Source organism: Sciurus vulgaris (genome assembly GCF_902686455.1).
Source record: "Sciurus vulgaris genome assembly, chromosome: X".
In the NCBI taxonomy this organism is placed as follows: Eukaryota; Metazoa; Chordata; class Mammalia; order Rodentia; family Sciuridae; genus Sciurus; species Sciurus vulgaris.
Genome location: NC_136471.1, coordinates 2,679,962 through 2,692,588, shown reverse-complemented (window position 1 = coordinate 2,692,588; position 12,627 = coordinate 2,679,962). Strand labels below are relative to the sequence as shown.

Genomic DNA, 12,627 nt, shown 5'->3' with positions numbered 1-12,627 from the left:
GACATCTCTAACAGCATGTCCTTCAAAGGCCAGCAAGCTCTAGGACAGTCAAGAAAACCATAAGGACAACTTTTCCTCTTGCCCACAGGGTTGAGGTGGTGGATGAGGATGGGCCTTCTGAGAGGAGCCGGGAGCCACGTGCTCTGGCAAGATCCACTCCTGGCTTGAGCAGGTAATCAATTTCTAGTCTTTGCCTGGGGATGATCACTGTTGGGCCTACATACCTCTCAGTAACTGGAGAATCTCTGACAGGCCACTTCCATCTGACCTCCAGGGTCACTGTTCCCCTGTGCCTAGTGGAAGGATGGGGTACAGAAATTGGTGAGGACTCATCTGGTTGGATGTCCCAGGACTAAAAAGAGTAAAACAGCTTGGCCTCCAGGGAGAGTGAGCTTGGCTCTTGTCTGTTTAGCATTTATCTGTGTCACCTTAACTCTTGCACTGCTGTGACTGGTGGTGGCAAATGTCCTGAGAAAAAGTACCATCTTTAGGGTTTGAAAGGGCCAGCTACAGCTGTGCCATTATAAAGCTTGCTCATGGCACTCCTATAAGTTGGCCACGTTCAAACTGCCTAGGAAGGAGGCTCTGCAGTCCCCAGGGCTACTCACAGCTGCCTTCTTTGCCAGTGTGGATGGAGGCAGGACCAAAGTATTTGGGAGATTTGGATCAAGCACATGCCAAGTGTACCTAGCCCCTCCAGGAGCCAGGAACCCAGGTGGGTGCCAAGAGCTGTGAGCTGGTCAGATGGTTTCTCAGTAGCCTGGCCAGCCGGGCCTGCCAGCCAGGGAGGGTCCAGCCAATGGTGTGGCAGGGCAGGTGCAGGCTGAGTGCTGCTGATCTCACTCCAGCTTGGGCTGTGATTGCCCTGATTTCTGAGTCCCAAGTGTCCAGGCAGATAATGGTGCTCTCTTGTCTGCAGGGGGACGAGCAATCAATACCTCCTTGTACTTGTTACTGAATGGTGCTGAGTCCCACAGACAGCGCCACTACTCTGTTGTTGCCACTATTAAAAGCACCTGCCTGGACTGACAGCTTTGCCCAAACTCAGGTCTGCTAAGAGATGCACCTCTATGCCACCTTATAAGAACCCTGAAGCCAGAAAGGGAGAGCATCTGTCTCCACAGGTCACTGGGCACCTACAGTCCATTCCAGCTCTACTAATGCCATTGCAGTCCCCCAACTTAAGCTCCATAATAATTTGTAGACATGTAACCACCATCCTCTTGACCCTCTCTGTTGTTTAACTGTGCCCATGAAAACATCCATCCATCAGAACCTTGGAGGATTTGGAAAGGAAGATTTCAGAGTTCTTTATGAGGCAGTATCTAGGGGTCTAGGGGACTTGGTGATTGGTAGGATGTGGGGGTGGGGTAGGGATACCACAGCAAAGTACCACAAACTGGATGGCTTAAACACCAGAGTTGTTCTAGAGACTGGAAGTCCAAGATCAAGGTGTAGGTAAGGAGTGTGGTTTCTCCTGAGGCCTCTCTCCTTGGTTTGTAGACATTCATTTTCTCCCCATGTGTCTATGTTTTAATCTCCTGTTCTTATGAGGGACACCAATTACTGGATTAAGGCCCACCCTAGTGACCTCTTTAAAAACCCTGACTCTGAATACAGTCACATTCTGAGGCAGTGGGGGTTAGGAACTCAACACAGGAATTTTCAGGGACAAAAAGTAATAAATGGTTTCAGATGCTTTTTAAGAGATAATATGGGTAGAGAATTAGATTGCTCTGTATTATGGATCTGAGAAGCATTTTAACATTTATTCCATGAGATTCCTTTGAGTGTTTAATACCCATCATCTGGCTGACATAGAAAGACGGCTGTCTTATTTGCTAGGACTGCCAAAAAAAAAAAAAAAAAAAAAAAAAAAAAGTATCACAATTGAATTAGAAAATCACTCCAAAGTTTGGGGTTGGGGAGATACATGAAAGGCCTACAGTGCTCAGCCTGGAAAGGAACAAACTCAGGCAGCCATGGCCACACATCTTTATGTCTCTGAAGAATTGTTATGGGGAGAGGGTACGGCCCCAGGAAATGAACCAGATCATGGAATATTCTAGACACTTGAGTTGTATCACAAGGGGGCAGCCTCCACCAGGAAGGAGGGGGACCTCTCATCCAGAAGTGTGCAGTAGGGTTCAAGAAAGGTCCAAGCTCCTAATAAGAGGCTTTGTGTGATGCTTCAGATAGTTCTACCCTCAGATTCTGCAATCAAAAAATATTTGAGATGCCTTCCAGCTGCTTCCAGGGGAGCTTCTGGCTTCTCTTGAACCCAAGGAGCCTTATTCTCTGACCCCACACCATCAGGCAGTACACTGGGCCAGGCAACCACCATCAGTTCCCCCATACTCAGTTCCTGTGTGCTTATCTAAGAAGCCCACCATAGGGAAGCAGTGACTCAACCAAACTCTAGGTCCTGAAACACCCCAGAAAAGACTGGCTTATGGCAAAGTAGGTGAGGAGGTTATTATAGCTTTATCCCCAGCCACAGCCTCCCTAGGCCTGGTCTTTCCCTGTGTGCCTTGGCTACAATCTATAGGTCAGTTCCTTGTGCCTCCTGTCTCTCTGTGAACTGAGCTCACTTAGCTACCCTCTCTGGTCCACACTGGCCCTGCATGAGCCACCACTTTCCCATCCTCCCAGGCCTGACTGCTTTCCACATCACTACACTGGTCATGCTTCCTTGGCTCTGTGCCTCATCACACCAGGGCAGGGCCCCCTGGGTCCTGGTCCTTTGCTGTGCCATAAACATGCTTTCCAGCAGTGTAGCTGGGGAACTGTGTGTAAGAGCATAGCTTCTAGCATAAGACATAACCCTGGTTTTGCCACAGATTGGCAGTATGACCTTAAGCAGTTCCCTTAACTTCTCTGGGCCTCAGTTCCCTTGTGTGTAAAAGAGGGAGAACAGTAATATGTGCTTCCCAAGGCCATACCAAATAGTAAATGGAATAATGCATATAAAATACAGGTGCCTGGGTTGCCAGTATCATTGTGTGCTCCTGATTGTCGGTTTGCTAGTACATGGAACCCTTCTTGCAACACAGGAAGAGACTAATATTGCCACCTGCTGGCATCTGGGGGACATGTAACAAAGGGCAATGAAAAGGAAGACCCTTCCCCCGACCCCCACCCAATACATGCAGGAGCACAGGAGTCCCCTCTCTTCTGACAGGTCATTTTTCCTTCATATTCCCACAGGTGGCTGGGGCCACAGTGGATGTTCACTGATCTGTTTGGGTCTTGAGCTTCAGCCCTGCTGAAAACTTCAAATTGAAGCAAAATGTGGCCAAGGGTCTATGGAGGTGGTGGGTCTGGTATGGGGATGCAGGGTGGAGAGAGGCTGGAAGATCCCTATGTTCGTTTGCTGCATCCACCGGAACACGATACCAGATACTGTTTCTCACAATTCTGGAGACCAGAAGTCAAAGATCAAATGTGTCAGCAGGGTTATGTTCCCTCTGGAGGCTCTGGGGGGGGATCTGTTTCAGGCCTTTCTCTTAGCTTCTGATGACAATGATCCTTGGCAGTTTGGGGCTTGTGGCTGTATCACTCCTGCTGTGGGGGAGAAGGAAGGGAAGGGTTGGAGAATGGCCGCCATCACCAGGTACCTGGAGAAGCTGGGGGAAGTGCAGAGCCCCAGTGAGACCAGGCCAGCCTGGAGCACCAACTGGCTGCTCAGAAGCCAACCACAACTTGTTTCAAACTCTGGACAGTTTTCCTTGTCGAGCAGAGCCAAGCAAGGTCGGACTTTGGTGAGTGCAGCCATGAGGTGGAGCAGGGAGCAAGCGAGTGGTCTCTCCCTGAGGCCCAGGACTCAGCCCCGGGTCCCACCGAGTGTGGCCGCCTCCTGGTGGGAACAGCCAATGGGCTTTCTCACTCTCACTCTCACTCAGGAACGTCCCCGCGGTCCCTGACCATCCCACCTCCGAGAGGGTTTCCTGGGGCTGTCAGAACGAAGTACCACAAATGGGGGCCGGGGATGGTGTGAAAACCGTACCCATGTATTTTCTCCCAGTTCTGAAGCTCCTCTCACCTCTCTGAGCTTCTGGTGGTCGCCAGCAACCCTTGGCTGGCAGCTGTATCCCTCCCATCTCTGTCTGCATCTTCACATCCTTCTGTGTGTCTGTCTGGCTCCAAATTTCCTTCATCTTATAAGGACACCAGGCATTGGCTTAAGGCCCACCCTAGTCCACTATGATCTCACTTTATCTTGATTACATCTGCAAAGACCCTATCTCCAAATAAGGGTACCTTCACAGATAACATGGGTTATGAGTTCAATATAACTTCTGGGGAGACACAGTTCAACCCATAATAGCCCATCTGGAAGAGGTGCCATTGGAGCTGAACTTTAAGAAGTCACACAGGAGAAAGAAAGTGTTGAGGGAGTGGTGCCAGCCCGGGCAAGAGGTAAAGGAACATGGAACAGAGGTTGCAGTCTGGGGTGACCCTTCATTCCTATTTCTTTTTTTTTTTTTTTTTTTTTTTTTTGGTGGTGCTGGGGATTTGAACCCAGAGCCTTGTGCTTATGAGGCAAGCACTCTACCAACTGAGCTATATCCCCCAGCCCCCAAAAGTATTTTTAATATTTTTTTTGCAGTGCTGGGGAATTGAACCCAGGGCCTTGTGCTTGCAAGGCACTTCATTCCTTTTTCTTCTCTCACACAACCACAAATGCCAGTGAGATAATATGTTTCACTTGCCTGTGACATCCTCAAGTCTGTTGTGTTCCTGTTCCCTGGCACAGGAATTCAATTGATTCAAATGAAGGTTCTAGGTCCTGTATGCCATAACCGTAAATGACATCATCACTGATAATGATGTCTATGCATATTGGTCCCCCTTCTGGTTTCTATGGTGGGGAAAGCCCCTGCCACTTGAAGTCCTTTGTTTTCTATTTCCCTCTGGTCATCTCCAATGCTCCAGGCCCTGCTCAGGACAGAGGCAGAGGGGCAAACCCTCCATGGGTTTCTGGTTTAGGTTGGTGCCAGAAACCAGGACCATCTCCAAGACTGGCTGAGATCCAGGCTTGCATAAACTGAGGGACTATCTGTTTTCCTGACTTCATCCTGGTCCCTCTGATCCCTCTTTCTCCTGGTACCCCTGATGGCTGTTCTACAGTGTCAGTGTGACCATGTAAACTCCCATGCTATACTTCAAGCTGTCAACCCATGGCGTCCCTTTGCCAGACCAGATCTGATCTCATTTCCACCCAGAAGGTCTTTTGCTATGCCTGAGGGAGGGCTGGGCTCAGATGGGGGTGGGAGACTGGGGAAAGGCTTCTTTGCTCCCCTTCCTCTGGACCCTGCAGGTCAGTGACCTGAGCTCTGGTGTAGAGGCACCAAGAAGGTTCAAAGCTAAAGAGCAGATGAAAGCAAAAACAAAAAGGGGAGGGTGATGGGTCTAGTTGTTACACTTGGACCTGAGGCACAACATCCTTGGACATTAACATGGACGGGGAAGGAGTCTTTCCCTTGTGGCACCTCTCAGGTCTCTCCTTTGTCCCACAGCTCAAGAGGTGAGGAGATTGTCCGCCTGCAGATCATGACACCCAGGGCTGGACTCTGCCTGGTGGCTCCAGACCTGGAAGGCATGAGGTACATGGGCCCTGCTGCCGTCCTGTGTCCCTCCATACCATTCTAAAGATGGGGCAGAGGGCCAGGATGCAAATGATGAGGCATGGGGACTGATTCTGCCACTGTGGGGCTGACAGGTTGGTAGAAGATATGACCAACCTGAGTTTTCTGCTCCTGTCTCATTCTTTCAATCAACAATTGTTCTGGAATGAGCACTTGGTACTTGTAAGGCAATAGACCTGGCCCTGGGATCCAGTAGTGACTGGGACCCCCTGGGCTAGAGTTGCTGACTTTCTGCCTGATGCGGGAGGCAGATGCAGACATGAGTAAGGTGGCTGATTGCACTGTATGTCATGAATCCCCAGGACTGGCCAACTGTGCTGGGCGGGGGATACTGGGTCTGCATAACCCCCTAAAGCCACTGAGGTAGTTGACCTGCCTGTGTGAAGGGGGCACGGAATGGGTTGGGGTCCTTGTGTCAGCCTCCATAGCTCATGATGCCAGTGTCCTGTGCTGGGGAGGAGGATATACAAGGGGACCACAACCAGCTGGGAACACAACGGGTCTAGCTCCTACCCTGAGGGAAGCTGGGGTCAGACAGTCAGGTAACAGGAAGTATCACATATATGATTCAGATGGGGAAGGAGCAGACCCCTGCCCTGGAGGAAGTAGGGGACACTGGGAACTGGGCCCAAGGGAAGCTGAAGTAGAGGGTAGGAGAGATCTAAGCAGTAAGACTGGGCCCCATCTTTTGTGAAGCCCAGGGTCTGAGGAGAGAGGTGGCAATGTACACAAGAGGTAATCCCTTAATCCACAGAGCAGCAGGGGCTCAGGAAAGTTTCCTTGAGGAAGTGACATCCAAAATGAATCCAGGGGGAATTCTGCATCCCTTTATTTTCCTTCTGGGCTCCTCTCTTTCTAACCCCATATACTCCCCTGTCCATTTCATTATGGAGGTATTTTCATTTCTACTATCCTCCCCTGGGCCCACTGTTGGCCCGGTTGTTTCCCACCATGTTCTACTGTCCCATCCCCAGACTGTTCTCCACGGATCTGCTTGGGTGACATTTGGAGGACATTATCTCAGAGTGATAGTTGATGCCATAGGAAGAGGGTGGGTAACCCAGTAGGTGATGGAATATCAAGCAGGGAGGAATGCTAGGAACACCAACATTTAAGTACAAAATAGGAGATAAAGGCAAAGCAGAAGGTGTCACAGGGCCACGGGAAGAGAGGCAGCAAGTAGGAGAGAGTGGCCCACTGAGTCAGTAATACTGATGGTGACCTGAGGTAATAATGGGACTAACTACTGGATTGGACAACATGGGGCTCCTTGATGAGCTCAAAGAGAACATAGTGAGGGTAGGAGGTTAGGACCAGGCTTACAGTGTGAAGAAATACCATCCAAAACTCTCAAATCAGATTGCCTGAGTTCAAATCCCAGCTCTTCAACTACTATGGAATTTGGAGCAAGTTCTTGGGCTTTCTGTGGCTCAGGTTGCTCATCTAGAAAGTGGGCATGGAAGTCAACATTGTCCAAGGGATGAGATAACTGTCCCAACCAGATTGGGGGTGACTAACTAGTGGTAATATATTTATTCTCTCCATAGGTCTTTCCAAGACCACAAAGACAAGGAGTCCCCCTGCCCCACAGAGCTCAAGAGAGACTTGGCTGGTGAAACCTTCAAGGACCCCAACACAGATTCTGAAAGGTAACTCATGGCAAGGAGTAGACTCTTTATCCCAAGAACATGTACCCAGCTGAAGGTTGGTAGATGTTGCTGGCAGTAGGACTAGCCTATCCTTGCTGTCCCCTGGGCTAGTACAGGTCTTCAATGATTATCTTCAGTTATTATCAAGGATGAATGAATGAGGCCTGGAGAGGGGCAGGCCCTGCCAAGATCCCTCAGGTCACCACTTGCAAAGGAGGACCAAACTCCAGGAGAGGCCACCCCTAGCCCAGCACATGGCCTTCACTGGTTTCCTTCAGTTCACCTGAAGCCACCATAATCAGTATGCTTTTATTCCAGGAAAAAGTAGCCTTGTAAATGATCCATTCAAATCAAGGCCACCAAGTTGCACAAAGGGAGACATTTGGTGGGGGGGGTTGTGTCAAGGATGGGAAATCAGAGCCACGATGGGGAATGGTGAATCCAGAGGAGATAGTAGTCATCCTACAACCATCCCACAGACCAGTCCTTCAAGCCAGACAAAGAAAGAATGAATCTGGTGAGCAGTGGCTATAAATTGGGCATTTGAAAGCCAGAATCTGGTAGCCAGAACAGATTTGAACCCAGATCTGCCTTCTCATTATGGACCTCTGGAGCTCCTCATTAGGACTCTGAGCCATGGGAATGAGGGAAAGGTGCCCTGGGTGGCTGGGATAGTCATATCTCTGCACTCTTTGGCTTATTAGCAGCCCAGAATGCCTTGTCCCTTGTTTGCTCACCATCAGTCCCCAACATGCCTCCCTTCTGAATCTCTCCTTTGCTCTCCTGAGTCTTTGCTATTTCTTGGCCCCACTGTTACTCATCAAGTTTGGAAGAAATGCAAAAATACTTGCTGTTAGAGTATGTTTGGGCTTGTGTTGGTTGTGATCAGAGCAATGTAGGGAGATAACCAAGGTCCTGTTTCTAGTCCTTGAGACCCACTCTCAGGACATTAAGTTTGATAAGATTAAAGCCCAATTAGTTAGCAAACACTTCTCTTTCCATCATAGATCAAGTGCACAATTGAATGATGGCAACGTGAGATCAGGAGCCATGGGATCTGCACCAGAAGGCTTGGCTGGAGCAGACATCAGCTCAGAAAGAGGAGGGTGAGGTGCTTGTGGGAGACTTGTGTCCCTGGTGACAGGCCACACTCAAGCTGCCAGACTAGTTGGGTTGCCTGGGGTGAGGTACTGATCACTTCCTGGAGCTCTTGTCTATAAGCTGCTTTTCCCATGCTCCCTCCATTCACCACATCCCTTGCCCTCATGTTTTCCATATGTCCTCACACTTACCTATGCTTCTGCTTTGTTTCTTCCCCTGCCTTCTCCTTTCACTGGTTTGAAAGTTCCTCCAGAACAGGCACGAGGCCTCACTTACATCTGGAGGTTGGGCCATCACCAGACACTGGCCCTAGGCAGGTGGAATGAACATGTGGGGAATACAGAAGGGACAAACTAATGAATGAGTAGCCAAATGATGGGTGAATCCCTACCTTATAACTTCTTGGCTGAGCTGAGAGGAGCAACTAGGAGGCCCTGGACCCTGCCTTCTCCCTTCCCCAAAGAGGAAGAAGCCCCAAAGCTTCCTTTGTTTTCCTCACCCCACTTTCCTTGCCAGCTCTGCTCTGAGGGTCAGTGAGAGGAAAAGCAGCAGCCCAGGTGAGGCAAGCTAGGAGAAAAAGTTGTCCAGGTTGGCTCTGGGTTCCTGGACCTGGGTGGAGTCAGGAGTTACTTTCTCAGATGATTTGGGGAGTGGCAAGGTTCCACCTGTCCCCAGGTGGTTCCAAACCAAGCATGAGTCATCCTTGGGGCAAAGGCTAGGTATTTAGATGTTGGCACAAGTAGTTCAACTCCAAACTGTGTTAGAGTCCTTATGGGTTAGAACTGATGATAGACAGCTGCAACTGCAAGATGCCAGGCCCACCCACCAAAACATGTGCCTCCCTGCAGTTTGGCCAAGAGGGGTCTCAGGAAGGAGCCCCTAAGTCTGCCTTCCCCAAACCCCTCCCAGCTGCCCCTACTTCCACAAGCCCACTTTCCCTAACTTTACTAGTTACAACAGATTATTGGAGCCAGAGCTAGGAGCACAAGCCAACATGGGAATACCACGGTAAGCCCCACCTCTGAAACCACTGTCTCTGAGCAGGTCCCAGAAAGGCCACTGTGCTGGGGACTCAGTTCTTTGAGTTGCCACTAATGGGAAAACCTGCGACAGCCCTGCCCAACCAGCCTGCATCTTTTTGCTATCTTCAGAGGCACCAGAAGGATCTTCTAAAAAAATAAATCAGGTCACATTTTTCCCTTGCTTCAACCTCCTAGTGGCTACCCACTTCCCTTGGAATAAAATCCAAACCCCTTTCCCTGGTCCACAGGGACCTAAATGGCAGCAGAACTTTTGGCTCCCATCCAGCCTTGCTTCCTGCCCTCTCCTGCAATGGTACAGACTGATTTGAACTGTCGTTGGCTACCATAGGAGATTTCTGCTCCAGTGCAACCAAGTCTGGTTCTGGATTGCTTTATCTTTGAATATTCATCTGTATTATCCTTCCTGCTTATGTAGCTTCATAAAAGTAGGTCTTTGCTTTCCTGTTTCTTTAAAGTAAGCCAAATCTCAGCAAGGTGTAGTGGCACAAGCCTAAAAATACTAGCAACTCAAGAAGCTGAGGCAGGAGGATCACAAATTGGAGGCCAGTCTGGGAAACTTAGCGAGATCCTGTCTCAAGATAAAAAATAAAAAGGGCTGGGATGTAGCTCAGTGGCAAAGCACTCCTGGGTTCAATCCCCAGTATCAAAAAAATAAAAATAAAAAATAAAGCCAAACCTCAATTGCAAACCCAATTTACAAGATAGTCTGAAGAATCTCCTAGATTTTTAGGAAATTTAGCCAGTCTTTTACAGTTGCTTACTTGTACTTGGTTTGACAATTTTTAGGAAACTCCATAGTAACTTTCCAAAGTACATGTTGCTTCTCCTGGAACCACCCTCCTTTTCTATTCATTTTCATGAATTTACTCAACAACTGAATTTGGTGATTTTGGTTGCAAGTGCAATTGGCATAAACTGACTTGGCAACAAACATGAGGGACTCATTATGAGTATGTTACCCAAGTGGAGGGTTTGGGCTTGTGTGGGTGATAGGGTACCCTGTGAATATCTTTTTTTCCCATTTTACAGAGACAGAGAATGTTGCCTAACACTGGGAAACCTGGGTAAGGGAGGCCCACTAAATCTGTATCAACTGGGTACATACAGATAGACTGCTTTATACAAGCAGCCCCAAGACCCAGTGAGAACAGAAATGTGCTAGCATGTATTATGGCCCAGGTATTATTATGTGGCTATGAATTGATTTACTCTCCTAAGAACACTTAGGAGGCAGACATGATTATTATCTCTAGTTCACCAATGATAAAACTGAGGCCCAAAGAAGTCAGGTAATTGTCACACCTGTCTGGCTGACTTGGGATATAAGCCAGTATTGAGACCCAAGCATGAATTTGAGTAGTTCCTCATTCCCTGTCATCTTTTGGGGTCCTGAACTTGGACCGGGCATGGCCTCCTTCCACAGGCTGGGCTCTGCTGCTAGCTTCACCCCTTTGATGGACGACCAAGATGTGCATGGTGCTAACTCTCATTCCTGCAAGCCTGGACCAGTGGCCATCAGGTAAGGGTGTGGCGACTGCCCCAGTCACTAGTCCTATTGCCAGACACAGTACTCAGGGCTCAGCCCTAAGTTCCAGTGCCCCAAGATCCCCTCAAATTTCTCAGTGCCATGTCACCTTATATCAGGTGTCACAGGACAGGGTGTCACAAGAGAGGCACAACTTGAAGCTGTACACACTCACTGTCAACATTGGGAGAAGAGGAATGGGATAAGTCTGTTGGCCTAGATATTTCAGTCGCAAAGTACATGGGCCCTACCTGAGGTGGGGGGACCAGTGACAGAATGGAGGGCATCAAAAAGCTAAGCTTGGAAACAAATCCTACTAAGAGGAATCAGTGAACCTCTCCTATAGGGACTGCCAACTGATCCAGAAAGCAGGAATCAGGGAGAAGAATCTCAGGGACAATCAGCCAGCACTAGAGGGCTTAGTCCCAGGGAGCACATAGCATGTGGTTGGGAAGGACAAGTGGCTCCAGGGACATAACTGAGAGGCCAGCCTTTACTGGTAGACAGTCCCCTTTTCCTGTTAGAAGGCATCTGGGAAAGGGGAAGATCTGGGTCCCCAGCTTGCTTTGATCTGAGCTTCAGCAGGCCTATGTGCTTCCTTCCCTCAGCTCCAGTACCACTTTGGCCTCTGCTGTCCTGGATGATAGGAAGAGTGACAGCACAGCAGACCTGCAAGACACAAAGGCAGACCATAAGGGGTAAGGCATTAGCAGAGAGTGCTGAGTTTCTGGGGTAGAGAAAGGTAGCCCAGGTAGCCTTTGGTTAAGAAGCTGAAGCCAGCCAGGCCTGTGAGCTGGCCCAAGGCACATGGCAAGGACAGAAATCCCAGCTGGAACCCTCTAGCCTCTGCCTTTGAGGCCAGAGTGCTTTTTGCCAAACCCTGTTTCTTCTAGCCTGGTACTAGAGGTACTCTATACTCAGGAAGGCTCACTCTCTTTAAGTCACCAGCCACTGGGATGCAGGTTGGAACACCCAGATAAATCAGAAATGTCTCTGCCTTTCAAGGACTCATAGGCTCAAGGTTGGTGGACAAAATCTGGCTCACATTGGACGAATACATCATGCTAGAGCAGGGAAAAGTGGGAGTTGGCACAGCTTCATGAGGAGGTGGTTTCTGAGTTGTATCTTGAAAGGTGAGTAGGAGTCCTCAAGCTGGGGGAATAAAACATACAACGTGCTCCAAAGAACCTGATGTTTCTGGGCACTGCACAGAGCTAAATGTGGACAATGATGAGACCCTGTACAGGGAAGTGGTGAAAGAGGAAGCTTGTCTAAGTAGGTAGGGTAATTGGCCTTTTGTTCCATGCAACAGCAACTTAAGTTTGGGACACCTACTCTGTGTACAGCCATCCATTCAGTGTTTCATACAGCACTCCCTAGTCCCTCAAGGTTTAGAATGAAGAGCAAAGACTCAGAACCTAGGTCTCCATGCCTCCGGGAAGGTCAGTGCTCTGAAAAAAACAGCCAGGGTGCTGAGATACAGAGAGATGGCAGGAGAGTTAGTACTTAGGTGGATGGAGGGGGGAGAGTCAGGTACACAAAAACAAGGGAACCAATTCTAGAGACGGGAGACAGGAGCTGCAGATGGGGAACTGCAAACCTAATACTATGGTTGTGGGAGTGTGCGTAGCCAAAGAGGAACCATGTGTGATCTAGGGGTT

At 49.2% G+C, this 12,627-nt stretch overlaps 1 protein-coding gene across 8 annotated transcripts in view; it reads left to right on the top strand.

The window, feature by feature from the left end:
• ZNF185 (zinc finger protein 185 with LIM domain) overlaps positions 1–12,627 on the top strand; it is a 53,237-nt gene that overhangs the window by 20,130 nt on the left and 20,480 nt on the right. For 4 of the 8 annotated variants that reach the window (XM_079123879.1, XM_079123883.1, XM_079123877.1 and 1 more), the window contains 6 exons: positions 89–172; positions 5,520–5,606; positions 7,196–7,297; positions 8,305–8,403; positions 10,865–10,960; positions 11,575–11,664. In XM_079123879.1, the coding sequence (XP_078980005.1) occupies positions 89–172; positions 5,520–5,606; positions 7,196–7,297; positions 8,305–8,403; positions 10,865–10,960; positions 11,575–11,664 (558 nt within the window). The remainder of the gene's footprint in view (positions 1–88; positions 173–5,519; positions 5,607–7,195; positions 7,298–8,304; positions 8,404–10,864; positions 10,961–11,574; positions 11,665–12,627) is intronic. The other 4 variants (XM_079123881.1, XM_079123880.1, XM_079123882.1 and 1 more) reach the window with 3 other exon arrangements.